General features: G+C 45.5%; 2 protein-coding genes across 4 annotated transcripts in view; both read right to left on the bottom strand.

The window, feature by feature from the left end:
• The window catches only part of LOC135401737 (ryanodine receptor-like), a 118,036-nt gene extending 111,246 nt beyond the window's left edge, over nucleotides 1-6,790 (bottom strand). For both annotated transcript variants that reach the window (XM_064634295.1, XM_064634294.1), the window contains exon 1: nucleotides 6,493-6,790. In XM_064634295.1, coding sequence (XP_064490365.1) covers nucleotides 6,493-6,546 — 54 coding nt within the window. In that variant the 5' untranslated portion in view covers nucleotides 6,547-6,790. The remainder of the gene's footprint in view (nucleotides 1-6,492) is intronic.
• A 2,473-nt stretch (nucleotides 6,791-9,263) lies between these two features.
• LOC135401738 (uncharacterized) lies at nucleotides 9,264-27,189 on the bottom strand. 2 transcript variants are annotated; one of them, XM_064634296.1, is made up of 17 exons: nucleotides 26,657-27,189; nucleotides 26,455-26,604; nucleotides 25,544-25,827; nucleotides 23,440-23,594; nucleotides 22,684-22,820; nucleotides 21,779-21,949; nucleotides 19,705-19,790; nucleotides 16,714-16,895; nucleotides 16,572-16,629; nucleotides 14,749-14,868; nucleotides 13,381-13,500; nucleotides 13,150-13,230; nucleotides 12,400-12,483; nucleotides 12,178-12,340; nucleotides 11,801-11,968; nucleotides 10,349-10,483; nucleotides 9,264-9,502 (listed from the first exon to the last, which is right to left on the bottom strand). In XM_064634296.1, exons 3-17 carry the CDS (start codon nucleotides 25,630-25,632, stop codon nucleotides 9,347-9,349), a joined length of 1,905 nt encoding a protein of 634 aa, XP_064490366.1. In that variant the 5' UTR covers nucleotides 25,633-25,827; nucleotides 26,455-26,604; nucleotides 26,657-27,189; the 3' UTR covers nucleotides 9,264-9,346. The 2 variants fall into 2 exon arrangements, with proteins under 2 accessions (XP_064490366.1, XP_064490368.1); XM_064634298.1 differs by lacking the exon at nucleotides 14,749-14,868.
• Nucleotides 27,190-27,518: the final 329 nt, after the last annotated feature.

Below are 27,518 nucleotides of genomic sequence, written 5' to 3' on the forward strand. Positions count from 1 at the left end.
TTATCGAAAAAACGTTCACAAAACGAGGGAATTCATAAATCGAGGTCTTAAATGGCTAGAAGAATACAGTTGGTTTCACAACGAAGCGTTTATAAAGCGAGGGAATTCACAGATCGAATGTTCATAAAACGAGGGTTGGCTGTATTGCTAATTGCGACTGACGCTGTCATTCGGGCCTGGACACCCGGAGCATGTATTTGCATATAGAAGTCCGTCCTCCACTAAGACTGTCCCAGTGATAGCACGAAACAAATTCGCATATTGCTACAATATTTTACTAACGACAAAACTGATCACGGACGAGCGACAGAGAGACAATCCGCATAATGTTACCTCTACGTGGTTCTCGGTTTAACGGTTTTATTTATGGACTTTACTATTGATCCTGTCTGCTTTGCTAGTCACCCATGACGGAAGCATGCATGCATGCATTCAGCTGGGAGCAATTAAAACAATAGGTACGTGTATATGAGCGATGAAAGAAATCATCTTAGCGGCCAAGCATCAGAAATACGCGCGAGCATTTGATGCTCTATACCTGGAGACCAAAGGATACTTTAGAAACACTAACCAACAAAACCAATGGCAAAACCTAACTGGAAGTCAGCCGGTGGTTTTCAACGGTCCCCGACCTTGAACTTTCACATAGCGATCGTTGTCATTACATTTAAAGTTCGCGCGCTCCAAAGCCGCTTTGCTATTGGTTCGCGCAAGAGCTCGTGGCGAATCACAGGCCTCGTGCGCTTTCTTCAAGAAACGGGCCTAGCGGAAAGACCACTCTAGTCACCTACAGTGTGCCTCCGTCCCATCAGTATCGGTTATCCTGCCCTATGCATCACTTTGAAGTCCTCAACTCTCCTCTCTCACTATAGTCGTGACGATGCCCACTTGAGTGCGGCCAACAACGACAAGCTACCTCGACACCCCCACAGGCCGAAGTGATACATTTAACGCGCGCTATGTTAGACCAGCTTGCGTGTCTGAGCAGGTAGCGTGGTGGCCATGTTACATCGAGACTGTGAGGTATTCGGATTTTGAATCCTGGTGCCGGCTGTGCGCTTTGGGGTCTTTCCTGGGTTTTCCTCAGACGCTGTCAGACATACAGGGTGACACAGAAAATGTGTCATTGAATTATAATAAAAAACTACGCCACCTGGAATCATGGGGTCAACGGGATTTGTTCAAACTACGGTAGGTTTTTGCCACCTCCTAATTTGAATGTCATGCAACGTAATTTTAATTATAATAATTTTTGCGAACTGAACTCGGGAATTTGCAAAGTAAAGGTCACTTTTTCGCCCCACCAAAGTGAAGGGCGTGCCGAATTTACCCAAATTAGTGATAATTGACAGGGATATGAGAAGCTATCCCATCGGAAAAAATAACCGAACATCATGCTCTACGGAGCTTCCAGAGGATAGCGCGAGACGGATTTTTCAGCGCAATCGTTGTCAGTCCGACGAAAGGATGGTTGGAAACCCAACCCACACCGCTATCGTAGAAAGAGATAACACAGGCATGGCTTATCGGGTCCGGCTCCCGCTGGGATCATGCTTTCCCTGTCTCAAATTCAGGAGCTGACACTTTTTCTACGCTGTGGGCTGGGTTTTCAATCTCCTTTCGTCGGACTGACAGCGATTGCGCTCAAAAAGTCGCCCGCGTTATGCTCGGGTGCTCCGAAAAGCATGATGTTCGCCTATTTTTTCCTATGGGATAGCTCCTGAATATCACCGTCAATTATCACGAATTTAAGTAAATTCGGCACGCTCTTCATATTGGTGGCAAATTTCCGAGTTCAGTTCGCAAAAATGTACATAATTAAACTTACTTTATATGACATTCACATCACAAGGTGGCAAAAACCTAGTAAGAACAAATGCCGTTGACCGCATGACTCTAGGTGGCGTATTTTTTTTTAAATTATAATTCAATGACACGTTTTCTGGGATACCCTGTATGTCGGCACAGTTCCCTTAGAAGTCGGCCCAGGACGCACATTCCCCCAGGAGCGTTAGTCGTGACGTTGCCCATCTCTGTGAGGCCGACAGCGGCGAGTTCTTTCACACGCACTACCACCGTTATGGGATAACGACAAGTTGAAGATAGGGCCTCTGGAAGGTGAATGCGTCCACATTGATCATATATGAAACTGTGTGGAACTCTTCGTGCTAGAGAGAAACTGCACGGCCCGTAAAATTAACTCGGCGCAAAATACACACAGTGGGGTAAACACGGAAGGTACGATAGTCACGTATCCTACAAGCAACATCACTTCCTGTTGTGCTGAAGACTGTGCGCGGTTTCCAGTCATAATGCTCTAATGCGACACCGTCTGCTCGTTCCTGCGACATTTCTGTCGGATGCATTTTACCACCGACCGAAGGCTTTAGTAGCGACACAGCTGCACGCGACGCCCTCTTTTTCGTTTGCGCTGCGTTTCAATACGTGGAAGAAAACGGAAGGTAATGTTGTTCGACATTTACCCGCATACTTTGCAGAGAGCAAAAAACACTTTTTATTCAAATGTTGTACATACTAAAACCCAAAAGTGTTGCCAGTAGGCATAGGTCGGCGATTTCATTAATGATGGCCTTCACAGACCTCACTCCCCATCGGATCATGTGAGGCTGAATGAAGAGCTATGAGGCGATGTTGAAGTTGAATGAAGGGCTATGATGTGATGTGATGGGTTTTGGAGTTGAAATCAGTGTGATGGGCTTTGAAGTTGAAGTCAATGGCGATGGAAAAGGGTTAAAACTTAAGCTGGTGGGTGATTCATAGTTCTAAAACCCCTCGATTTATCTTTCCCCCAAAATATCAGCATTCATGTCGGCCACTTAATGGTAGCGGCTGGGTGTGCAAGAGATAGTGGTGTAAACAGGAAGTCTGACACGAGAGGAAATAAAGGGGGAGGGTTCCAATGTATTTAAGGCCTTGTCTCGCGAAATTTTTTTGGTTGGCAGTTCAGTGCCGTGTCCTCGTCTCTTTTTGTGTTCCGTCCTTTTTAACAATGCGATGGGTTTTGAAGGTGAAGTTCAATGAGGGGTTGTGATGTGAGGGTTTATGATGGTGATGTGATGCGATGGGCTGCGCGGAAATTCGATCATGATGTGATGTTGAATGAATTCTTAGGAAAATGCCAACCTATGCCAGTAGGTAATCTAGACACGCATTAACATGGAGGGACACATTTCTCTCGTAGTAGATTGCTAGAGAAGACTCAATCTCAAGAAGAAACCACCGGTCCATTGTATATACACAGCCTTGGGTAGTAACTAAGTTACAAGTAACTTGTTTTTGTAACTAGTTTCTTTTTGCAGTAACTAGTTACTTTTCTACAAAAGTAACTTACTAAGTAACTAAGTTAAACTGGCTTCTAACTGTACCTAGTTACCACTTTTATCTAAAGTAACTGTAAAATGTAACTTAAGTTACTCAAGTGTGGTAACTCAGTTACTTTAATGCAGTAAGTGTAGCAGTAACTAACTCATTTACTATTTTTGCGGGCTAACTGTAACTGTAATTTTTTTGAATAACTTACCTTATGACTGCTCATTGTATCATTCTAGTTTTCCTTTTAGAACGCCCGTACAACATACAGCAACTTGAATCGATTTCTGCAGGATGACAGCGACATTAAATGTGAAGTATTTTGGTTTCTATAATTGCGCAACGAATGGGAATTCGGCAGAGCCATTTATCAACCTGCTCGCTTCAATTGCAGAGCGTTAGAAGAATCGTCAATCACGCGTGACTGCTCAAATTCATTTGGTGCATGGAAGCAAACCAACTGGTGCATGCTGCTCCTAAGTCATGGGTGAGTCACGCCCCCCAAAAGAGTAACTAACTCTGTTACTATTTGTGGAGATTAACTGTAACAGAGTTAGTTACTCTTTTTGAAACGTAATTAGTTACAGCTACAGTTACCGCTTTAAGGTAACTTAGTTAATTGACAGTTATATCTTAAGAAAACAGAGCTGAATCAATGTAACTATGAAATTGTTTTTGGTACTTTTACTGTCCAAGCATATATAGTTACACAGACGATTTCCCATGGGGACTTGGCATGTGGAAACATCGCAATACCTGAGTAACTTATTTAGTTACATTTTACAGTTACTTTGAACAAAAGCCGTAGCTAGTTACAGTCACAAGATACTTTTTGCAGAAAAGTAACCAGTTCCAGTTCCATGTAACTTAGCTCCTAAACCCAAATCAGCTGCTCTTGTTATTTATATTGAATAGCTCTGTCATGCAGATGAAATCACATCCATCGGCTGCGAGCGTTTTTCTTGTTTCAGCAGCAGTAAATATAATCTCGAGGGTTCGTTTCAAAGGGTCAGTGATTCGTGGCGACATATATACTGAAAGAACGCCAGTAACGTCGCAAACTGTGACATTACTCCCGACGTCTCTCGTGGATATTTCTTACACTGCCGAAGAAATACAGCATCTTTGTAAGCCCTGGGCGCTTGCATCTCTTCAGGTTGAAGAGACGACCCGAGGCAATGGTAAAAAGAAACACTGTCACGTACTTTGTGACGCTCGAAATCACCGTGCAAAATATTAAATTCAAATTTAAACTTAAATCTGATAACCAGCGCTTTCGCTGCCGTAGCATCAATGTCAACAGCTTGTAGTTCTTGTTGTGCCATGCATCGAAGCCCTCGATCTCGGTCGTACACATTCGTGACGTCCTTCAAGGTGGTGTCGTCCACGCTTATGTCATCGGAAAACAGAGGCCATCCGTTCCTTCTTGTTTATCTCCCAACTTACCGCCAAAACACCCTAATCTCAAACCCAGACCGTCCCTTTAGTCTCTGAATGGTCCGCTAGAAGACACGCTTCATCTTCCACACAAAAAATAAACAATATTAAAAACAACCAAATTAATCAGGTGCGGTCGTAATGTTAGGAATCTTAATCATTCACTCGTAAGTCGATCAGTACATAATTAACGTCTATAACGTACTCGTTACAGCCAAGAAAGATAAATCGCAATAGAGTTTCAGCTCCATTGCTCATCAAAGACTGCTTATGTCAACAAAAAGATACTGACGAATCTTCTCTTGAATTGTGAAATATTTATATCAGGTGGGTTGCGCGTCTTACCTTGAGTTACGTATTACGTTGCTGCCATTCGCTCGTAACAAATTCAAGTGCCAGAGCAAAATTATGTTGGGAAAATCGAAACCAAGAACAGAACTTCGACCACGCAGACATAAAACGTCGCGTTGAGCTTTCGTCTGTGCTGGAACACGGCATCACAAATAAAGGCTGTCCGCGTGCGTTAAATTCAAACCACGTCGTGGCAGTTCCCTGGAATATAGTGCTGTGGTCGCTTCAGAATGTGCATCGCAACGCGGGCTTTGGAAAATTTATAATAAAATGCCGTTGTTTTTTTCCTGAATGACGTTGATGGGAAGCTTAACTTGAAGGGCGGCCCCTGCCAAATAAGACTCACTTTGAATGATTTCATATAACATAATTTACTGATTGACAATACGTATCAAGGTGCGTGAGACACATCTCGTGAAGTGGTGAAGCTTGTGCACTATTATTTTTGCGCCTAAATAATGTGCCAAACGCACTTGCACGAACAACAGATCTGCAACATAGTGTGCACAAGCTGACGCTAGCACGAAGATATTACTAAAACAGTTTACTGCGCAGTGAAAATCTCCTCCTTCTGAACGGTGGAAATACATGTACACGTACCCATTCAGCACGATACCCATTCAACAACTGAATTCGCACTCTACATTTAAGCATTCTAGATCCCATTTTCTCGTTTTTTCCGGCTGTCTAGTTAATTTTATGCCATGTTTCTTCCAAATTTAATTTTCCAGGCACAAAACTTACGCATTAGTCATCCAAACATTCATTCATTAGGTTGTCCAGGAATTCTACACACATGTTCACATCCAAGCAACCCAGCAGTGAAGGCACCGCATAAGGTACTGTCACGTACTCACGTCTACTGCGTCATCGTTAACAAGCTGAAATTATCGCGCCTCTAGGGTAAACATATATACATACATAATGTAAAAGTACATACATAACTGACCCGCTAATACAAATTCCCAAAAGCTGATCATGATCAATCGCGAAAAGATGTACAAGCCTCCCATCATGCTAAAACACCCAAGGAGATTACAACAGACATACTCTATGTAACAAACGCAGTCGAATTTCAATCCACCTTAACATTTTTGTACACAGAAGCGTAGAAAGCCCCAACTGTGGAAGACCCATGGTAGTGCTGGCAAACTTCCCTGCCCCAAATAAACGCACAGACCCCCACATGGATTCAATCGACTGGTGTCGTCTGCATCCTTCGCATCGTCTGCATTGCTTTCGCGTTAGCAGATGACACTGAAATTCACGCCATACCTTGACACCCAACGGGAAAACCAGGTGAAAAAAAAAAAGTTCACACTGAACATACGTCACCCTCATTCAACCACAAAAATAGGCAGAAAACTCGCTCACCGTGCGCAGGAATGAAACATCATCCTGCTCAGAAGATCCTTCGGCGTCCCCCATCTTCTCTGGGGTCGCTTCTCAGTCTTCGCTTCGATGCGTTCTTTTAATCCCGGAAATCAAAGTCTAGGAATATTCCGGACGGAAAATTATTTCCGCGCGCGGTTATCCCGGCGTGGTGCCTTTCACTCCATGCTGCGCATGCGCCGTTGGCGTTCGTAACGGTATCCCAGCAAGTGTACGGGTGGGGAGAGATTCCTCACCCTGCGCAAAGTGTCGTCTGTGAAAGAATCGCAACAGTTCGCAGCCGACTCGCGAGGCGGCGCTTGCACCACGGCTGGGTTCGAGGGTATACTCGGCGACAAAAAAGAAAAAAAAAGAACGGGAAGTATTTTGGGCACATGCTGGCGCTCGGCGAGGCTATTGTTTCTACATGCTTATATTTTTTATGGCTGTCACCGCGGCAAAATACAAAGCAGGCGTCGTTGCCGCCGGGGTAGAGCTCTGTCTTCTGCTGTGCACACTGCCCCCAGAAAAGACCTCTGAGCGTTTTGCTCTCCTTTTATTTCCGAAGCAACAATACGGAAAGATGGAGGTGATGCTGTTGGAAGATCGATGTGAGAACCTAACTCTTATGATAATGACCTTCGAATCGAGTACAAAGCGGTTGATGTCGGCGCCTACACACACTAAGAAAAAAGTGTGGAGCAGTTATACCTTTCAGGAGGTAATATTTGTCGCATATGTTGTGCCTAAAAGGTTGCAATGTTCTACCCCCTATACCTCACTCTCCGCCACGAATGATAGGGTTACCACTACTGATTCGGTGAGCGAGGGGGGGCGTACGCATTTTTGTAGCAATTTGGATATATGATAATTGCTTTTACCACCCTTTTACACCCTTTATCAGACGCTATGTTGACCTAGGTGGTAACTATAGGAGTTACCACCTTTTCACACCCTTTTTTCTGAGAGTGTACAGCTCAGCTGCGAGACAGCAACAACACAGTAGTATTCACACCGAATTTATTGCTGATGAACGCCAGTGTGGACAGCTTGAGAAAGAATGTTCCGAGCACATTCTTCCGCATTAAAAATGCAACCGGCGCCTCGCTTCTTGAAAGCATGACAATGGGTGAACGACGCGAGAAGTTCAAAGGGCAAGCCGCTTTTACGGAGATCACAAACTCCACCCGTTCGTGAAAAATTGAGTAGCCGTGAGATGTCGTGCTCGAAACCACGTGCGCGCCGCTATGCAAGCAACACAGATTGTGCAGGGGCTTCCTGCACGAAAGTGGTTTTCAAACATACGGCTTTTCACGAAAACTGTTTCATATAACCGAGAAGGACAAGAGAACGGAGGCTGCATGCGCTGTTTCCAATTGTACGCAAGAATCTGCGCGACAATCAGTGTCTATGAACTCTGCCGAGCTATCCCGCCGACTCTGGCGGCTCCAAATGGCGATTTTAACTTGTTGGTTGTGACACCTTTTGTAGAGATGAATCTGATAGGTCCGTATCTTCACCACATATAGCACGCTGCTAGCCAACCATCATTCCCAACGACAACGTTCTCGCTCCTGATTTGTTGATAACGGGAAGCGGAGCCTATTATGTACGACATCAAGACTAAAAATAAAAAAATAAAAAAAAAAAGGCTCCGCCTCCCGTTTTCAACAAATCAGACGAGAACGTTGTCATTCGGGATGATGGTTGGCTAGGAGCGTATTATGTGGTGAAGTTCATTTTTAAGAGTGTAGTGCAGAACGTTATGTGTACCTCCGCGTTGGCGTCTGATATGGTGCTACGATTCTTCAAATGGCGCAACAATGGATAGAGGTATCTGGATGGCAGTACGTGTACTCGCCCGTATCCGAAAAAAAGTGCGTTTTTATATTAACGCTGCACACGTTATGAACAAGAAGTATTGAACAATAAATTGTAAATAGAATTACGAAGCGTAGAAGAACAATACTACACCCATTACACTCGTGACTAAATACCTGCGGATAGGAGTTCTTACCTCCTTTAAGAGTTTAAGACTCATACCTGTGCCACAAGGGCAGAAGAAATGATATTATTGTCTAAGGTCATTAAGGTCCCGAAGGGCATTATCCACGAAGGTCGTGCAATACATCAGTTTGTATTGACCACACGCTATGATGTCGATTCTGGCCCCTTGGCGTCATCATGCGTTCTTTTGATTTTATCGATGAAAATTTCAAACATGTCCAGCTTTTCCTTCTATCATACAATAATCGTGCAACCTCATATCGTGAAATATTATTGTCCTGCACGGTACAAAGCGGTTTTATGCACAGACGAGCGAGAGTAGGCATTGCATAGGCGAATGAGTCGTGGCCATCTCATTCAACAGAAACTGTCATTCAGACAAATGTCATTAAATATCTCTGTGTGGCACCGCACCAATAACATTAAGACTGAAGCCATTAAGCACTTCATGTCATTTTTCGTTTCGCGCCTGTGTGGCACGGGTACATGCTTAGAAAAAAAAGGTGGAGCAGTTACACCTTTTAGGAGGTGTCGCATATGTTGTGCCTAAAAGGTTGTAAAGTTCTACCTGCTACCTGGTTGCAGTCGGTACAACAGATTAGTGCAAATCCCAAAAACAAATTATTGTTGCAGTTACCTTCGTTGTACACAATGTGCTGAATGTCCATTGCACTGTCAACGCTGGCAAAGCACCTGAAAGTGCATTGCTTTTGTGGCTGTAATAACAGCTCTTACACACATTTTGTACCGTAATATACCAGAATATAGTAACATAACTCCAGATGTTGTATCACGTAAAGATCAGGCTAATTTCAATAGTAAACATAGTACTTCCGACATCAAGCTGATATCAAATTGATATTCCATAAGCGGTGCTGTCATTGTGGGTTAAATTCGTAGGCGGGTTTGCGTCGTCGGACCAACGGAAGAATTGATTTCCCATCATGTTCATGAAGGTGATCGTAGATGCCACGGCGATTACCTTCATGGTCACTCCAGCAACCACCTGCAGAAACATCGTATATGGTAGAGACGACCTGCGAGGGTTACTGGCTGCAAGGCATTTCGTCTCTTCTCAGGCTAATTGTCTCGTAACGGGAACTCTGGGCTCCGCGTAATACCGCACAAATTAGCGATGGTTAGCCCGTTAACCAGCGCTGATTGGTTTTTAATTGCTGCATGCACCAGAATGGCATTGCTAAAATGGCTTCTGTGAGTTGCGAGTGCACGTTTTCGTCCCTGTATTTACGCGGAAGTGATGGATACTTCGAAATACTATGCAATTCCCTGATTCAAAATCCTGAATTTCGAACATAATAGTGTTCACGGTCTTAACCGCTATATGTAAATGTCATTTCAAAAAGAAAAAAAGCATAAGGCGTATGAACTAAAGACATACGTTACGAGGATATGGAGGACCCGTTACAAAGAAAGCGACACTAGACATAAAACAGAACTTCACCGCATAGCACGCTGTGCGCCAACCATTGCCACGAATGATAGAGTTATCTCTTCTAATTCGAAGAGAGAGAATGCCGTACGGCTTTTTGCGTCAATTATCATGAAACTAAATTGACACAAAAAGGCGTACGCCCCGTGTCTCTGTTCGAATCAGAAGCGATAACCCTATGAGTCGTGGCAATAGTTGGCGCACACGTGCTATGAGGTGTAGGGTGGCGCTGGAGGCAAATATTACTGCTGTTTACACGCTTCAATTATTCAGCCATTAATTAATGTTTATTAAACGTTGTACCTCTCCCAATGTCCCTAGCAAACTTTTGTTCATGCCATTGGTGACATGGAGACCTCGCTTATACACCCGTCATAACCCGCGAGAACTGCCGGTACGTACCAGTTGTTGCATAGGAATGTCTATGGTATCGTGTAAGATAATGAGAGGCAAAGAGATGGGTAAGATGAGGTTGGAGGAGGCTGCCAGCGAGACGGGGATGGCGTAATACAAAGGATGTTCATCTCGTGTGGCTGCCTGAAATTAGATGGTTAAAAAAGTGTTACCGGAGCAGATGACGGGTTATAGACTGCTTTATCGACTGCAGAGATGATAGTGTGGTGCTAACACTGTAGTACCGTTGTGCTTTAGTACTGCGTACGCAATCGCTTTGCGTGCTCATGGAAATAGCAGGAGCGTACTTGGGTGCAGCTCCAATAAACGGGCGGTAAATATCGGCTTCGAGTAAATCAACGTGAGGTGCCTGTAAAGCGTGCTTTCACTGCATTGTGTACATAACTAAGGAGAAGCTGACTTAACAACGCGCTGAAGTTTCCCCGTTTTTGCTTACTCCATGCTTCTCGCAGATAATCCATTTTCCCATCACCGCTCACAATTATAAGAAGCTAGGTACAAAATCGTAAGCTTCATTGTACATTTAGTCAAGTGGGAGCTTAGGCGCCTGGCTGCGCCGGAAATGGCGGCACTACTTGCTTTTGCTTGGCTTGCGACATGTTTTTGGCGAAATACCGACACCCGTGTAGGCCCTTCTGTATGTAGTTGCAGTGGCACGAAACGCCTATAAGGCTACCGCATTTAAAGGTACCGAGAGATTCGCATCCCGAAACCGATCTCTGAAACCGATACTACTGTGGTCGGCATCGGTCAACAGTTTACCTGGCTCATTTTTTTTTTCGTCCGAAAAGTGCTTAGATATTAACTAAGCGAATTTTAAAGACCAGCGCTGCCTCGGCGGCTGCAGAAGCTCCAGCGGTGTGACGTCACTCCGTAGTCGGAGGAGTGAGAGGGCGGCGCGCAGAGGAGGAAAGGCGCCGTCCAGACGCCCCGTAACTCTATGAGACACCCGCATATCCACGGCATTCCATTTCACAAAGGCGTGCCCTCATTGGCCGGCTACAGAATGAAGTTTTCTCGTTTTTCCAGAGAGATATACTTCCGCCATACTCTCAATATCCGGCGTCTGCTCTTGTCATGTATTCCATCGAATAACAGTCAAACTATACCAGTGCGTGGGATTTTCGATGCCGTGGTGAGTGATCCGAAAGGAATTAAATCAAACTCTAGTTTCAAAATATCGAGTGGAACGGCTGCGGCCGTCCCTTTAAAAGTGTCTTGCAGAATAGTCAAAGACGAAACCAATTTAAAAATAATAATAATTTCATCGGCATTAACGCAGTCATCGGCTCGAACCCCATTGCCTGCAAAACTGCTACTTCAGGCTTTAACGAGCCGTGCAAAGTTATTCCGCATTTCACTGCGTAGGCGTATTCCTTTCCGACATTTTCGCTGCCATTTCGCTCGTCTAGCAGAGCACTGAGACGCACGATGACTTACAATATTGAATAGCACCGGCATGAGAAGTTGGCTCAGTGTGGCATTGTTGATCATTTCGGCCAATATTCCCGAGAGCGTCGACAGGTAGATCTGGCTCACAATTGATGATCGTGTTCTCCAAAACTCAGCATCGAAGAAGCTGAAAAGAACCCCGACTAGGTTGTTCACCTGGATTTGGAAAGTCAAAGGCTTAAGTGAAGTGCCCGGAAACGACTCAGTACGGATCGTCACAGCACGGTAATATTCTCGGAGAATGATACAGGACAGCCCAAAATCATTATCCACCTTCGCAAATAAAAATATACTGACTCCATCCTGCTTTTAATGATGCCTAACTGACAGGTTCATTTAGGCAAATGGCACAACCTGAAACCAACCTTGAATGCCCTGGTGATAGCCCTTGCGCCGCCAAAGATGACGACAACATTCCAGGGCATCTTTCCGCAGATAACGTTGCGTGTCATCATATCAGGGTTGAAGAGGGAAGCAAACGCCGATGTCATCACCATAATCATGGTCAATATCCACATTTGTCCTTCGCTGCGAGGAAGACCGCACATTGTCATCACGTGCACAAACATAATTTGCGGAACACGCACCTTGCGTCAACATTCAATGATGCGCGGACGACGAAGCAAACGCTGTATGCCGCAAGCCAACAGAAGAAGACCAGTTCTTCACGCCTGGTTAAAGCGAATTACGTTATAAAGACAGCAACGTTCATCCTGTTCAATAAACTGACTTTACCTGCGTAATAGCGATGATTGATTAACTGATTTCAGCTACATTACGCTATACATTTGCATTAGATTATGCTATACACTGGACGTCGATTCGGGACAAAGAAAAATGAGTAACCTTATGATTTCATCGTGACTGTTGAGGCAATCGGCGCACATTGTACGATCCCGCATTGAGCGATTATTGCACTCTGTGTAGCAGTGGTGGAACGTTTTCGGACGCTCTACGTTGCATGCGAATTCATATAGCACCGGGAGACAGCGTCGCGGTATAAGACTGTTGTGTGCTGGAATCGGTACAGAAAACTGCTCCAATGAGGAGACTGACTCCGATCTGCAGTGCCACACTTTGGTTATAGAAAAAATTGATTAAATATAAGGCATTTCAATTAACATTTGAAATCCGATGCATGTTCATATATCCTTCGCTTTTCTTTCTATTTCGCTAAGGCATCAGCGATGTTTTCAGCCCATGCAGCAATTGTGAGCCACTGTGCAAAGTTTAGTGGCGTCTTAGTTTATAATGGAGCGCTTCGGGGCTAATGCACGTGGCCTTATAAGAGATATCAGGGTTATCTTTGGTCGGATATCACCTGGCTGATTACGTACCTTGGTGGCCCAACTTCCTCCAGCTTCTTACTAGCGTATTGAACGACTTCAGGTCCCAAGTCTGCTTCCAGTTCGGGCTCGCTATAGCGCATGAAAATATTTGATACATTCAGTCGAATTCGTTCGACCAAATATACCGTGGCCGGCCAAATTCTGTGGCCGCAGTTCAAATTAAGGTCTCGGAATCAGTGCGCAGTAGAGTCGTAAAGAGAGAAGAGCTCTTTTGCTCACAGTTGATGCAGATTTACGGCGTAGAGGAAGATGCAGCCGAGAGTAGACGACAGAAGAGAACCAATCAGCACAAGAATACCTACGACAGTCGTCATGTATGGTGTCCTCCAGATACTTAACCTGTGGCAAAAGAAAAAAAAAATCGACAAAGTCGACAAGATGTCGTAATTTATCTCGCAGCTCTATCAAAGTATCTATCGAATACCTATCAAGGAGACAAAGATTGAGACTATTTCATTTCCAACGTAATTGATGATTGATCCTGCTGCTCGACGTGTCCACTTTCATTTTTTTAGGACAGGCTCCAAGGCAATACTTGTTACGTCGCAATTATAGTGAAGGTAACACCTATCATTCTGCGCAGCGACTACGAGGATCACTAAATCATCCCTAAATTATCACTAATTTAGTTCGCGACACGGAGTTCGATCACAGAATATGCTCCACCATCAGCAGCATTTCATCAACCAATCGCCAAGAGGACAGAGGTGACGCGGGCTCGTGCAGGGAAAGAACAAGTCACTCAACGCCGGGCTAGGAGCAACAGGGTCTCGTTGCCTTTCTAATCCATCTGGGCCCTTTTTTCTTCTTTCTATACGGGCATATTTGCCCAGAAGCGTCTATGTTCTATGTTTCTTATACGGGAAGAACACCTCGTACACTGTATCCGTGTTCAACGTGAAAAGTCAACCCTATAATGCTGCGTACACACGGGCAAACTTTCGCCACCGTTCCACCACCGTCTTATGAGCAACTTGGAAACGCTGCCGTCTCTACGCTCACGCGTACCAACTCGGCAGCTCCAACCACCGAACAATATTGCGTCCGCTCATTCGACGGTAGGGCTATATATTATGTTAATAAATAATTAAGAATTCTGTTAATGTTTCTATGGGCATTTGTTTGTACTTTTTTGCGAAAGAAAAGTGCAGCTTCATTCCTTACCAATCTCTCCCTGCTATTTTCTTTCGCCGCAAACATCAACTCTACCAAACTGTTCACAATCCGTAATTCATAATTCGTGCGGATCCCGCCACCCTCCACCGGGTGCCGGAAATACGTCACGTACGTATAGATCACGTGACAGTGTTCCTCGTTGTGACTGACTAGAACACCACCAACTTTCTGGAGTCGTTGGTCGGCGACCGATTCGGATCAACTCGAGTTGGCCGACTCGGACCAACTCCAAAGTTGGTCCGTGTGAACGTGGCCTTCGCCACCACGTGCCGCCTATAGGGCTACCGTAGTTTCGGTATCGGTGTGCGGCGTAGCTTTGCGATCCAACTTTCAGCGAACATGCTACGATTCCATTGCAGCCGTCTGAACGAACATGAATACAGCCGAAGAAAACAGAAGATATATAGTTACACGGGAAAGTAGGTTTCGAAGGCTCCAATTGCAGGCTGCGTCCAGAAGCTGGGCCAAGTCCCCGTCACAGTCATCAACGTAGGAGCGATTAAGAAGGCGTTCCTGGCTGCCAGGTAAATTCTGTGGGAAGTCGTGCAGGCGAATTTTACGCTTAAGTGGGTTGCGTGGGACACTTCCGCGCCAAAGGCCGTACCAAGCTATGCACGATAAATGCAGACCGACTTGAACACGCATTCCAAGTTTTATAGTAAAGAAGGTAGCACGCATGTATAGACACTAAAATTCATCATACGATGACGTCGTGACAGCTCCCAACGCCGGTTATAAAGAAAACATCCTCCTACTTAGCCACGTGATCAAATGGCTCAAATGGCCTTGCGTTTCGCCTCCATAGTTACGGCAGACGAAAGCACGGCTGGCACCAATGCGGAACCCTCATGTCCATAAGGCGCCATCGTGAAAAATATTTTCGCTGTGCGGTGTACCGTCACTCCGTATAAAAATTACTGAGAAAACTGACGGCCGACATGATCCTCGCGTGACGTCAACAGGTCCCCGCGCCTTTCATCTTTGTGTTGTTCTTCTCAGCTCACGCGCTGCATATACCCGCTTGAGCCGCGCCAGTCTACGTCACGAGTCAAATATCAGGGGGAATAGACCACGTCATGACGCTCTTTCCAAGAGTGGGTGATATTTGAAAGATATGAGAAACAGAGGCCTCGTGCGCGCTCTGCACTTCACTTGTGCCCGTCGTTCATTCGCATGAGCTCTTTTTGTTCGTAGCAGAACATGCCCAGCCGGAACAAAAAAAGGGAGATCACTTCAGTGTTCATTTAATGACAGATAAAACGGCAAGGACTCAGGCGAGCTGGTGGTTGCGTACATCCATGATTAAACCCTGAGGGGAAATTTTGTCGTGTTTGATTGTCTTTCCTTATTCTCAGGGTTTAATCATGGATATCCTTTAGTGACTACGTCGTGTCGTCTAAACGAATGCGCTTTATTAGGTGGCGGGAGAGGTCACGTGCTTACCAGGACCAATCTGAATGGCCGACGATTTCCCCCCCCCCCCCCCGGACGTCGGAGCTCGACGCCGACTTTGTTTGTTTGTTTGTTTTGTAAGGCAAAAAAAAAGAGGAGAAATTGAACATTAAAGGTACTGTAAAGCACCTGTAAAGCACTGTAAAGGCATACAATGTTATACTGCTGGCTCATTGGACAGCTTCGGTGCTCACTATACAAACGCCACAAATTTCGTTCAAATCCACCTCGTAGTTTAATAGAAAATTTAGATTACGGGCAACCCTGTGTCTAAGACCCTAGACGAACTCCGCAGTCCCCCCCCCCCCCCCATATAGGGCGGCAAACGTAAACATACCAATAACAATGGGAGCGTACAGCGACATCAGTGGACCGCTACCATCAACACGACGGCTCGCGAGACGTAGCGCATTTTTGCGCACGTGACTCTCGTGGTGGTTCTGCTGACAGTTCTGTTACTCATTTCGACCAAGTACCAATGTTCTTGCATACTGAAAGAATATGTGTCAGGAATTATCTCGTTTGAAGAAACTTTTCAAAGAAAGTACACGAAGCCCGCCACTTCGCCCATGACTTGGCCGATAGAGGATTGGGGACATTTAATACTGTTGCGTCGTCCCGCGCCTTCTCACCGCAATTTCAGTCGTAATTAAAAAATAGTTTGAGTTTTCCGTCGCACATAAAACTTGCAGTGTGGATTTCTTCCGTAATAAGCTTTCAAATACCGCTGCCTAATATTAACAGCAACAACAGGCTTCCATTGCATTACTTTTGATCCTTACCTTTCGTATTCGTCTTCAAGTTGGATATGGTCACCTACGCTCTTGTCGCTCAGACCAACTGAAACGCGTAAATACTTTTCTGCTTACCGCCTTTCAGGAAAAATATCGCAAATTGAAATGGTATCGAAATAAAGTGACTTACCCTGTGCAGTGACGGGTACGCCGTAGAGACTGGATAGAATGTGCGGTTTCTTCTTTCTTTGAGAGCCCACATCTAAGGAACTCTGATGGGCGTCTTTCACGTCCTGGGCGGCCATGTGTGCCTCGAACTCCAGGACAGATAACCTCCGGTGCATTTGTATAGATCGCCTCTTACCTGCGAGCCTGCGTAATGCCCTTCGTCAATGTTACGTCATCAAGTTTCATTTAAAAAGCATCTTTAGGTCACTGACACCTTTTGCGGAACTTCAGTCCCAGTCTCGTGCACAAATGGTTGTGCCTACACTCTTAGAAATGAACTTCACCGCATGGCACGTTTCTAACCAACCATCATCTCGAATAATATTGTTATCTGCCCTGATTTGTCGAAAACGGGAGGCGTCTTTTTTTGTGACAATTATGAACAGCGTAAGTGTCACAAAAAAGGCGTACGCCTCCCGTTTTCAACAAATTAGGGCAGATAACGATTATCATTCGAGATGATGGTTGGTTAGAAACGTGCCATGCGGTGAAGTTCATTGCTAAGAGTGTAGAATACACGTTCCTTTCGGTGGTGTCCATTTTGATGGCGCTTGGACAATGTGTTTGTATGGACGTTATTTACTTTCTATTCAGGATAAAAATTAAGGGACCCGAAGGCAGAGGAAATCTACACATTTTGGGTCTTCTGTTGTTTAGGCACACTGCCCTTCTCCTGTACGAAGCTTATTTACATGAGGCTCTTCCCTTCCATTGCTACTTCCGGTAATAAGTAACAAATACCTGGCTACTTCAAACATCTGATTTGGTCACATCAGATTTTATAAACATCGTGCATGCTACAGTGCGGCCATCATATGGGGAACGCATTCATCTTATAAGGCTAGTTCATACTGACATGTGACTCCTTTTCCCTCACACGGACCATCGTGGAAGAAAGCTATTCATACGCAGACACAGTATTGCTATCTGTCGGGGACTACTGCTCAAGATTCGTCAGATTTGCCTAACACTCTTAGAAATTAACTTCACCGCATAGCACGCTCCTAGCCAACCATCATCTCCAATGATATCGCTATCTGCCCTGATTTGTTGAAAACGGAAGGCATACGCCCTTTTTGTGACAATTATGAACAGCATAAGTGTCACAAAAAAGGTGTATCCCTCCGGTTTTCAACAAATCGGGGCACATAACGATAACATTCGAGATGATAGTTGGCTACGAGCGTGCTGTGCGGTGAAGTTCATTTTTAAGAGTGAGAGATCACAGAACACAGCCTCTGTCGGACGCCCAGCGCCATCTACACCTCGAAAACAAAACTTCACCGCATAGCACGCTGAAGGCCAAGCTGGTCAACCATTGCACAAAACGGCGCAGTTTTCAATTCTGATCTGGTGAAAGGGCAGGCCGTACGTCCTTTTGTGACAATGACGGTGGTTGGCTATAGGGGCGTGCTATGCGGTGAAGTTATATTCTAAGAGTATAGCTTTCAAAAGGGGCATTCGACGATGCAGAGGGTACAGAGGGTTAGTCGACTAGGCCCTTTTTCGACAACACAGAGTTCGTATTAATCAATCTCGTTACGTTGCGAGACAACTGTGATTACGAACGACGTCACAGTGGTCGGAATGTGGATTACTTTTGCCCACCTGGGGGTGAAATCTCCAAACACGGCACGCCGTATTTAACGACCCTCGCGTAAGACGGCGTGTCCTGCCACCAAGTTGTTGGCAGTCTACAGCTGGGTTCCGACCCGCAAAACAGAGAGTTTCGACTTTCAATAGCAGCGACACAGCACGAGGTGTGACAGCAAACAGCAGCGATGAAATTCTATTTCGCCACTATAAACTGCAGTTCGGACATCGGACTTCGCGCACTACAGTGTGCCTAGGTAATTCCGTTAAGTTCCCTCGTTCTTAATCGGTTTACATTGCACTCAATTGTGGCTGATTATTAAATTTTGTAGAACAGGTCTGGGTGAAGAAACTGAATAGAATTCTTTTATTATTTCTAAGAATATACGTTTTCAATAAGTGTCCCACGTTCTTTTGCACACTATTGCATTATAAAAATAAAATATATAAAGTTAATTATGAAAGGGGGCATCGTCGTCGTCATTATCTATACGTTATCAGCGCTGTCACATAGTTTTCTGCGTCTTCATCACGTGTATTTCTGCACCTGGACATTCTACCTTGGCCTTCATAAACGCCGTCTTTGTGCAGAACACAACCAGAATGCACGCTAGTCGTAGATAACATTCCCCTGAGATTGGAGAGAGACAAGTAGACGAGACGAGACTCCGTTTGTGCCTTAAGCAACAACCGTCTCTTTCTCCTAATCACTATACCGTTTGCTTGCAGGATCTTGAAGCAAAAACACTTAATGGATCACGTGTTATCAAGTTCTATCATTGGGTGCGTTAAGTAGGCGCCCCTCCTTTGGCGCACCCAAATAGGGAGCACGAGGCACCTGGAGCGGTCACTAAACAGCGAAAAGCAACTTTGGAGTGCTACCAGCACCACACTGTTCGCTCGCTGATGCCGCTTCCTGTTGTCAGCTCACGACGGCGGCGGCGGTTGTGAAGACTCTTTCTTGTAACAGCGAACGAAATGGAAAAGATGGGAATTAGTAACAGACGCCATAGGAGCTATTCGCTGTGAAGGTGTCTGCATTAAAGCAATGCATTTCCCGCGAATAACCTCCGATATCCGTCTGGAAGTTGTCCACCAATAAAAAAGCACGGCAACGGTTATAAAAATATTAGTTTACTGACGTCACGGAAAATCTCAAGCAGCCGGGCGTTTGTCGTCTGCTTCCATGCACCAAAATCAAACGGGAGCGCGAAAAGCTGATCGGAGTCCCACGCTCCCGGGAGCGCCAGTGGCGCCGGTGTCGCGTTAAGTGAGTGGAGTCTGAAACACTCGCGCCCCGGGGTGCCTACTTAACGCACCCATTGTTAAAGGCTATTCGTGAAGTAAAATCTGCACGTGCCCACAAGTCTTCATGATAGATGGCCTGCGGTTTCTTCCGGGAACGCCAGGGATGTCCGACGTCTTCGTAACTGGTGCTGTGTCCGCCTTGACAAAGGAACACATATGCACTGCATAAGTGACTACGCACTCTAATCATATCTACAGGGTGTCTCAGTTAAATCCCCGGGCTAAATAATTCGCGAATGGGTGCACCAATCGAATAACTTCCTTTTTTACAAGTATTTGTGCAATACCTCCTACAGGCTGCGCACCGTGTGAATGTGTGGGAGGCGCTCATTATTTAAATAAAAATCCAAATGAGTTTCGTGAAACACAACTTCTAAAGCAGGGTGCCGTCTGCATTAAAATGGGTACTACCCCTTTTGGGACCTTCAGTGGACAGCTTTTAGAGCAAAATCTGCCACCGAAGCGGGTCATTTGTTGCGGTAATTAATTCGTTTCGGTTTACATATTTTTGTCGCGGCTGGTGGCGGTGAAGCGCAAAATGACGCTCTTCCACTCCCTTATCCACCAAATGAATTAAGTGTTCTTGAGCTTACTTCGCAACGGGGAGTGCTGAAGAAAAAGTAACAGCGCCAGACAGGCTACGCCAGTCCCTACCCTGCTTATCTGACTGATATGCGCCCTTCCTCAGTTATGATCGCATGGAGGAAACACAGTTAATCACATAGTGCCTTGATATCACATGCTTTCCATTTTTTCTTCAGCACTCCCCTTAGCGAAGTAAGCTGAAGAACACGCAATTCATTGGTGGGAGTGGAAGAGCGTCTTTTTGCGCTTCACCGCGACCAGCCGCTACAAAAATTTATAAACCGAAACCAATTAGTTACTGGAACAAGTGACCTGTTTCGATGGCAGATTTTTCTTTAAAAGGTGTCCACCGAAGGTCTCAAAAGGGGTAGTAATGCCGACGGCGCCCTGCTTTAAAAGTCATGTTTTTCACAAAACTCATTTGAATTTTTATTTAAATAATGAGCCCCTCGCACTCGTTCACACGGTGCGCGGCTTGTAGGTGGTATCAGACAGATACTTGTAAAAAAGAAAGTTATTCGATTGGTGCACCCGTTCGCGAATTATTTAGCCCGGGGATTTAACTGAGACACCCGGTATAGGTACTGTTCAGCATAATGTCCAGTGAGCGAAAGACGCATTTCATAATTCTACATCAGGGATAAAATGTCCCAGAAATATATGTATGGATTTGCCGATGGCGGCTAGTCTTCGGAGACAGTCATCACCCTATCAGGCAAACATCATCTGTGAGCAGTCACCGTAAGGGCCAATCTCGTCCTATGAGTTTCATGATGATGAAGGTGAGTCGCACATCGAGTCCATCGAGTAAGCGCACAAAAGCTGTACTTCCGAAGTTCCGGGTTTGTTCATGGTATATGACAATCTTCTTTGGCACAGTTGTTATCTTATGTGGAAGAAAGAGTAAGAGAGTCCCCCTCCATAGTTAAGATAGTTGCCGCTGATGGCCTCTGCAGGGCCTCTGATAGTTGCCTCTGAATGTGGTAGAATTTTATATTGCCGTCACATAATTGCGTGCTTCCCATCAGAAGTTACAAGTTAGGTGTGTCCGGCACTGAGACCCTCACTAGGGGCGCCACTGTTCCGCCTCTCGTTTCGGTTTCGGTTCTGTTACTTACAGTAAAAACTGTGATATTGGAATGAAAATGAGACTTCGTCATGCATTATCACCAAAGCTCAACGCCGGACAGCGCGCCTCACACGTGCGATGCCTTGATGCGCAATGCAATGTGCGAATATTGCCCGGGAATATCCCCACCACACGTTCAGCGAACACCAGGGGGCGACACCCCAAACTTCTCGGTGCCATATTGGCGCGATACGGAAAGATTGCTGTGGGGGAGGACACACATGGGCAATCAATTAGGTGTCGCTAATGCGGCGGTTCAAGCTCGCACAACTTAGAAGTTAAAGGGACAGTCCGTATTCGCTTGCTGCTTGTGCGCGTAAAGTTGTGTCCGCCTCTGCCATGTACAAATTTCATTGCATCGCAGTTTAGACGGAAAGTGAAGTAACGAAGTAGACTGACGCTGTGCGCTAACCATTTTGTCGCCGGGTTGCGTAGTTTCCTTGGTGTCACCTAACGATGGAATGCTGATCCCTCTGAGCCGTGCAAAACCAACAGAGGCACGTCTCTTGTCCATGACGGGTGGCATCAAGATGTCCAGGCTGTGTTCGGCACGACGTCTCTCCACCGCGTCCGGTTCATTTAACTGCGAAGAAAACGCTTTTAAATCTACAGATTTTACAGGATCAACCACAGTGTAGGTCCTTTCAGTAGCTTTATAGGACCACGTGAGAATTGACCACGTGGCCAGAAGCTCGCCGCCGATGATGGCCCTATACAAAGATATGCAATCCATTTTTCTTTTTTCGTCACCGATGAGGATAATGTATTTGAACAGCGGACAATCCGATACACAACAATTGCTGTCGTCATTTAGCCTGTTGTTTTGCGCACGACGCAGATATAGAGCAAGCAAAGGCGTACATGGTTTCAAATACGACGAATAAGGTGTCCATTAAGACAACCACACTACTCGAATGGAAGATACGTGACTAGCACATTTTTACCGATCTCATTGTAGCTTCCTACACGCTTAGAAATGAACTTCACCGCATAGCACGCTCCTAGCCAACCATTATCTCGAATGATATCGATATCTGCCCTGATTTGTTGAAAACGTGATGCGTACGCCTTTTTTATGACAATCATGAACAGCATAAGTGTCACAAAAAGGCGTACGTCTCCCGTTTTCAACAAATAAGGGAGATAACTATATCATTTGAGACGGTGGTTGGCTAGGAGCGTGTTATGCGGTGAAGTTCATTTTTAAGAGTGCACGAGGAAACAAAGCGTGCTGATGCGCACTGCACCTAAAATCCTTAATCGGGGCTCATTGCCCCCAAAGCGGCATTGTAAGACTACAGCAGGTAAATACCTTACCTTTCCGCCAAGCTGTGCAGCAGACTTGTAAGGCTTCGTCCCCAGCGTGTTAGACTTTATTCGAGTCGGTGAGGTGTTTCTACTGTGCATTCGCTTCGGTGCCACCCTTTTGCCAGCATCGGTAGCATTCTGCGGACCTGACATTGGGCGAACCTTTAAATACCCTTTAAAGGGGCTATGAACTCTACTAAACTATCCCGCCGACTGTGTCGGCTCCAAACGGCAACTTGTTGGCTGTGACACCTTTTGTAAGAATGAATCTAATAGGTCCGTATCTTCAACACATATCGCACGCTGCTGGCCAACCATCATCCCCAATGACGACGTTCTCGCTCCTGATTTGTTGATAACGGGAGGCGGAGCCTATATTATGTAACCATTATGTACGGCATTATGACTTCAAAATAGGTTCCGCCTTCCGTTTTCAACAAATCAGGGACGAGAACGTTGTCATTCGTTGGCTAGGAGCGTGCTAGGTGGTGAAGTTAAGTTGTAAGAGTTAAGAGCTGAACGTTATGTGTACCTCCGCGTTGGCGCCTAATTGGATGATACAATTCTTCAGATGACGTAACAATGGATATACCAGCTATCTGAATGGCGGTACGTCAACTCGCCTTTATTCGAAAAAAAAGTGTTTTTGTATTAACGCTGCATACGTTATGGAGGAGAAGTATTGAACAATAAATTGTAAATAGAATCACGATAAGAAGAATATTACACCCGTAACTAAATATACCAGCAGATAGGAGTTGTTACCTCCTTTAAGGCTACTTGATCGACGCTGACGTCTCGCCTTGCTTAACTGTTTCTTCTTTTCCTCTTCCACCATGTGCAGAGACTTCACGCTCGATGCCAGCCTTGCCATCAAAAGGTCCGTATCTACGCTAAGCACGCTAAGCCTCTCAACAGACCTGGAATCGACAAAGTTAAGAAAAAAGGGTGTGAAAAGGTGGTAAGTTCTAGAGTTACCACATAGGTCAACATAGCGTCTGATAAAGGGCGCAAAAGGGTGGTAAAAGCAATTATCATATATCCAAATTGTAACCCTATCATTCGTAGGTAGCAGGTAGAACTTGGCAACCTTTAGGCACAACATATGCGACACCTACTACCTCCTAAAAGGTGTAACTACTCCTTTTTTTCTAAGAGTGTATACGTATACTCTTAAACAGAACTTGACGACATAGCACGCTGAAGCCCAACCGTTGTACAGACTCTCGATTTGTGGAAAGCGCCGGGAGTACGTCTTTTTGTGACGATCACAAAAAGACGTACGCCTCCCGTTTCCAAGAAATCAGTTGAGAGAACGATGTCATTTGGCTAGCTGCGTGCTATGCGGTCAAGTATATCAAGCAGGAGTCAGCAAACGGCTGCTATCACTGTTTCATAACACTATTTCATCTTGCTTGTGTTCGTCGCATAGAAAAGACGAGCATGGAAGTAACCGTGTATTCACAGGGCAGACATTCTCCAGAATATTCCTGCGGAAGATGGGAAAAACGTCATAGCTCAGAGCCAGCTCCTGCTGGCACGTAATTAGTGCAAGTGCTCAACGGTTTTCGGTTATTCGGTTATCTGAGAACGGGAGGCGAACACCTTTTTGTGACTCTTATGCTGTTCATAATCGTCACAAAAAAGGCGTAATCCTCCAGTTTTCAACAAATCAGGTCAACGCGATATCATTCGAGATTATGGTTGGCCAGGAGCGTGCTATGCGGTGGAATTATGAAGAGTGCAGCATGCGCATGCGACAAACCATTTTAGATTGTGAGTTTTTCACTGTTATTGCGGACAACAGACGCGACTACCTGACTGCCTTGTTGTACGAAGCATCTCCATCAAATTAAGTACAAGCCTTTGTTCATCGGCACCTGTGGAGATGCTGTTCTCCTTTGCCAATCTCATTGTACGGCCGAACAGAAGATGCCTAAAAGATGCTGTCTTCGAGGAACTTGTAATTAAATGATATTGTTCCTTACTGATTTGTTATGTTCATCGCTATTTCTGCAATTCAGGATGACATCTTCCTCACAGTATTTATGGTAGTATTTAAATACTCATATTGAAAAGTAGTTATGAAGAGTATTTAAGTACCCGTTTCAACAAAGTATTTTAAATACTAAAAAAATGCATTTATATCCAATGCATTGTGTCCCCAGCCCAACCCCAGCGGAGGGCCCAGAATCCAGCCCGCTTTCTTTGCGTGACGAGGCTTCATTTGACTCGGGGACCTCTATAATGACTCAGGCTCAGGCCGTGTTTCTAATCGGAAGACGCAAAACTCACCGATCCCACAAAATTTACGCCACATTGGCTGTGTCCGTTTATTCAACTCGCGCGACCCGCGATCCGGAGTCGTGACGTGTGAGAGTCGTAGTATCCGTCATAGACTCCAGTGACCCGCATCGAGAAGGGCGTCGCTGGGATGTCGTCTGCTTCGTGTCGTCTGCTTCAGCCAATCGGAGGAAGAAACAGAGGCTTTCTGGGGCTACCAGTGGCTCCCTATACGGCTCATGACGGCTAGCCTCTAGATTTGAATCAACCCCCGTTGGAATCGAAAAAACAAAAACAGCCTTCCCGCTGTCTCCACAATATTTCCAAAAAAAGGTTGTTTATGCAGTGCTCTGTTATTACAGTGTTAGCGAATGTTAACAGACTACCGGTAGCACGGTGGGCTACGGCATCTAACGCATCCTATCAGCAGATAAGATTATGAGTCACGCTCTCTGTCATGGTTCTGGTGGGTATACGGTAAGTTAACGGCGACGTTTCAGCGATCTGCTAACACTCGCTATCAGCAAGTGTGTCAGCTAGTGCTTGGCGTTGCTCCAAAAAAGCTGAAAAGTGAGTAATCACATACCTCCTGGATCCCCTTCTGCTCGATATGTTTCCCAAGTTTTTGGCCGCCTCCTTGTGAGCCAGACGGATTACTTTGTCCACGATGAACATAATGGCGACGGCGATGATGAAGTTTGAGATGAAGAGAGCTCCGACGAAGGCACCGAGCGACAGAACGACGAAAAGGCGGCGCAAGCGGACGCCGAACAGGATGCAGGTGTGAAAGGCAAGGCGCGGAATAAAGGTTGTGATTGTGTCGCCCACAGTTGCCAGACACAGGACGGCGATTAATGAAATGCCTTCCAGCTGTGGAGTGGAGGAGGCCAAGTATACGCAATAGACACATCAAACGAGCGACGGTATACATACATGCATACTCGTATATGCTACGAAAACTGGTATGGTATACAGGAAGGAGTAATTTTAGTCGTTCCGTGGATCACATGCTTTGCTACAACCATTCACTCATTTCGAGACTAAATTTACTCCTTGCAGTGCTGGGCAGTAATTTTCGGGGGACTATATGGGGAGCAATAGGCCTCTGTTTGTAAACAAATGACGCCATAATGCTCGACAGCGCCACCAATTGGGTAAAGTTGAGCTACGCTCAAAGCTAGGGGCGAACAGGGTCACGCTCGAAAGCCACCGTCTTGAGAGGATTACGATGGTCCCGGAAAGGGACGCGACCTTCTGTCCTACTTTTCTGTCAATAAGAGGCAGCGAACAAGTGTCCATTCGTGGAACCCAGCCCTCCCCTTCCGATTTGTTTCGGTTTCAGTCTGTCTACCAACGTCATGATGACGTTTCTCGGGTAGAGGTCTATTGCAATCTTGGGGACTACAAGCTACAATTGGACCCCAATCAGCTTTCTTTCCATGATTCCAGGCGCAAAAAAAAAAACGAAAACAAAAAAAATGAGGTCTCCAAGCTCACCGAAAAATACTCTCCGTATAACTGATCCACCGTCAGGACATCAAAGATCGGGAACACAGCGATGGGAAAGATGGCTGCTACCGGCTTAGAGACGGTCTTCAGCAGCCACCAGCACCAGGACACCAAGATGAAGTACGTGCACCGGCTCTCCTGCAAAATGGTGCCTTAACACTGCTGTCTTCGATAGCTATATGGAACTTACATGCGTGCTCCTCAGTAACAGAGGAGCCAAGTACAAGAGGATTAGATACCCAAGCAACTCGTACGGGAACTTCCTGGTCGCCCTAAGAGCTGAAAAGGATTCAGTTACTCTTTTTAATGGAAGGAATGAAACTTAGCGTTGCTCGGAACGCTACTTCGTGATCAAGCAGTCTTCCAGGAGCCACCATACAAAATACGTCCGATGTCTTGCCGCTGCTCCATTTCCATTTACACGGACTACGTTACGGTGAAAATATTGAATAATGCGTGCCTTCGGAAGTGATCCCACTCGACTGTTCCCGATCTTGGCCACCCGATGTGTTCCTTTTTTTCATTCTTACGATGTGCCTGTTGCCCAATCGCTGCAATATCTTTTGGCAAGGCTACGAACAGAAAGAATGCCAGGTGCCAGCACAGCTTATGGTCCATTGAGCAATAAATAAATCACGCTCCTCTTCACGAGCATCGATTACTTTTTTTTTTTTCGGGCGCTCCAACTGCCACCTAACGGAGCGTATATCGCTAGTAAGTGTCGTTGAGATAGTTGAGGCTGGTGTTGTTCACAATAGCTACACTCTTAAAAATGAACTTCACCGCAGCACGCTCCTAGCCAACCATGATCTCGAATGATATCATGGTTTTCAACAAATCAGGGCAGATAACAATATTATTCGAGATGATGGTTGGCTAGTAGCGTGCTTTGCGGTGAAGTTCATTTTTAAGAGTGTAGGAAGCAGCTCCCAACCATTCTCCATGTCCCAGCATCGTACAAGGAAGCGGCATATAAAAGTCTGAAGGCATGCCGTGCTCAGCAATTAATGAAGGTGGAGCATTGTGTTGTCCAATCCCGATAGATTTCAAAG

Source organism: Ornithodoros turicata, chromosome 7 (assembly GCF_037126465.1).
Source record: "Ornithodoros turicata isolate Travis chromosome 7, ASM3712646v1, whole genome shotgun sequence".
Lineage (NCBI taxonomy): Eukaryota > Metazoa > Arthropoda > Arachnida > Ixodida > Argasidae > Ornithodoros > Ornithodoros turicata.

What these genes read in the sequence shown, in the direction of transcription:
- LOC135401738 (XM_064634296.1), bottom strand. Translation starts at nt 25,632, where the DNA reads ATGTTCATCGTGGACAAAGTAATCCGTCTGGCTCACAAGGAGGCGGCC. An exon ending in GCCGTAAATCTGCATCAACT is followed by an intron (nt 13,231 to 13,380) that starts GTGAGCAAAAGA and finishes CATGCGCTATAG; the next exon opens with CGAGCCCGAACTGGAAGCAG. An exon ending in TCATTGAATGTTGACGCAAG is followed by an intron (nt 12,341 to 12,399) that starts GTGCGTGTTCCG and finishes TCTTCCTCGCAG; the next exon opens with CGAAGGACAAATGTGGATAT.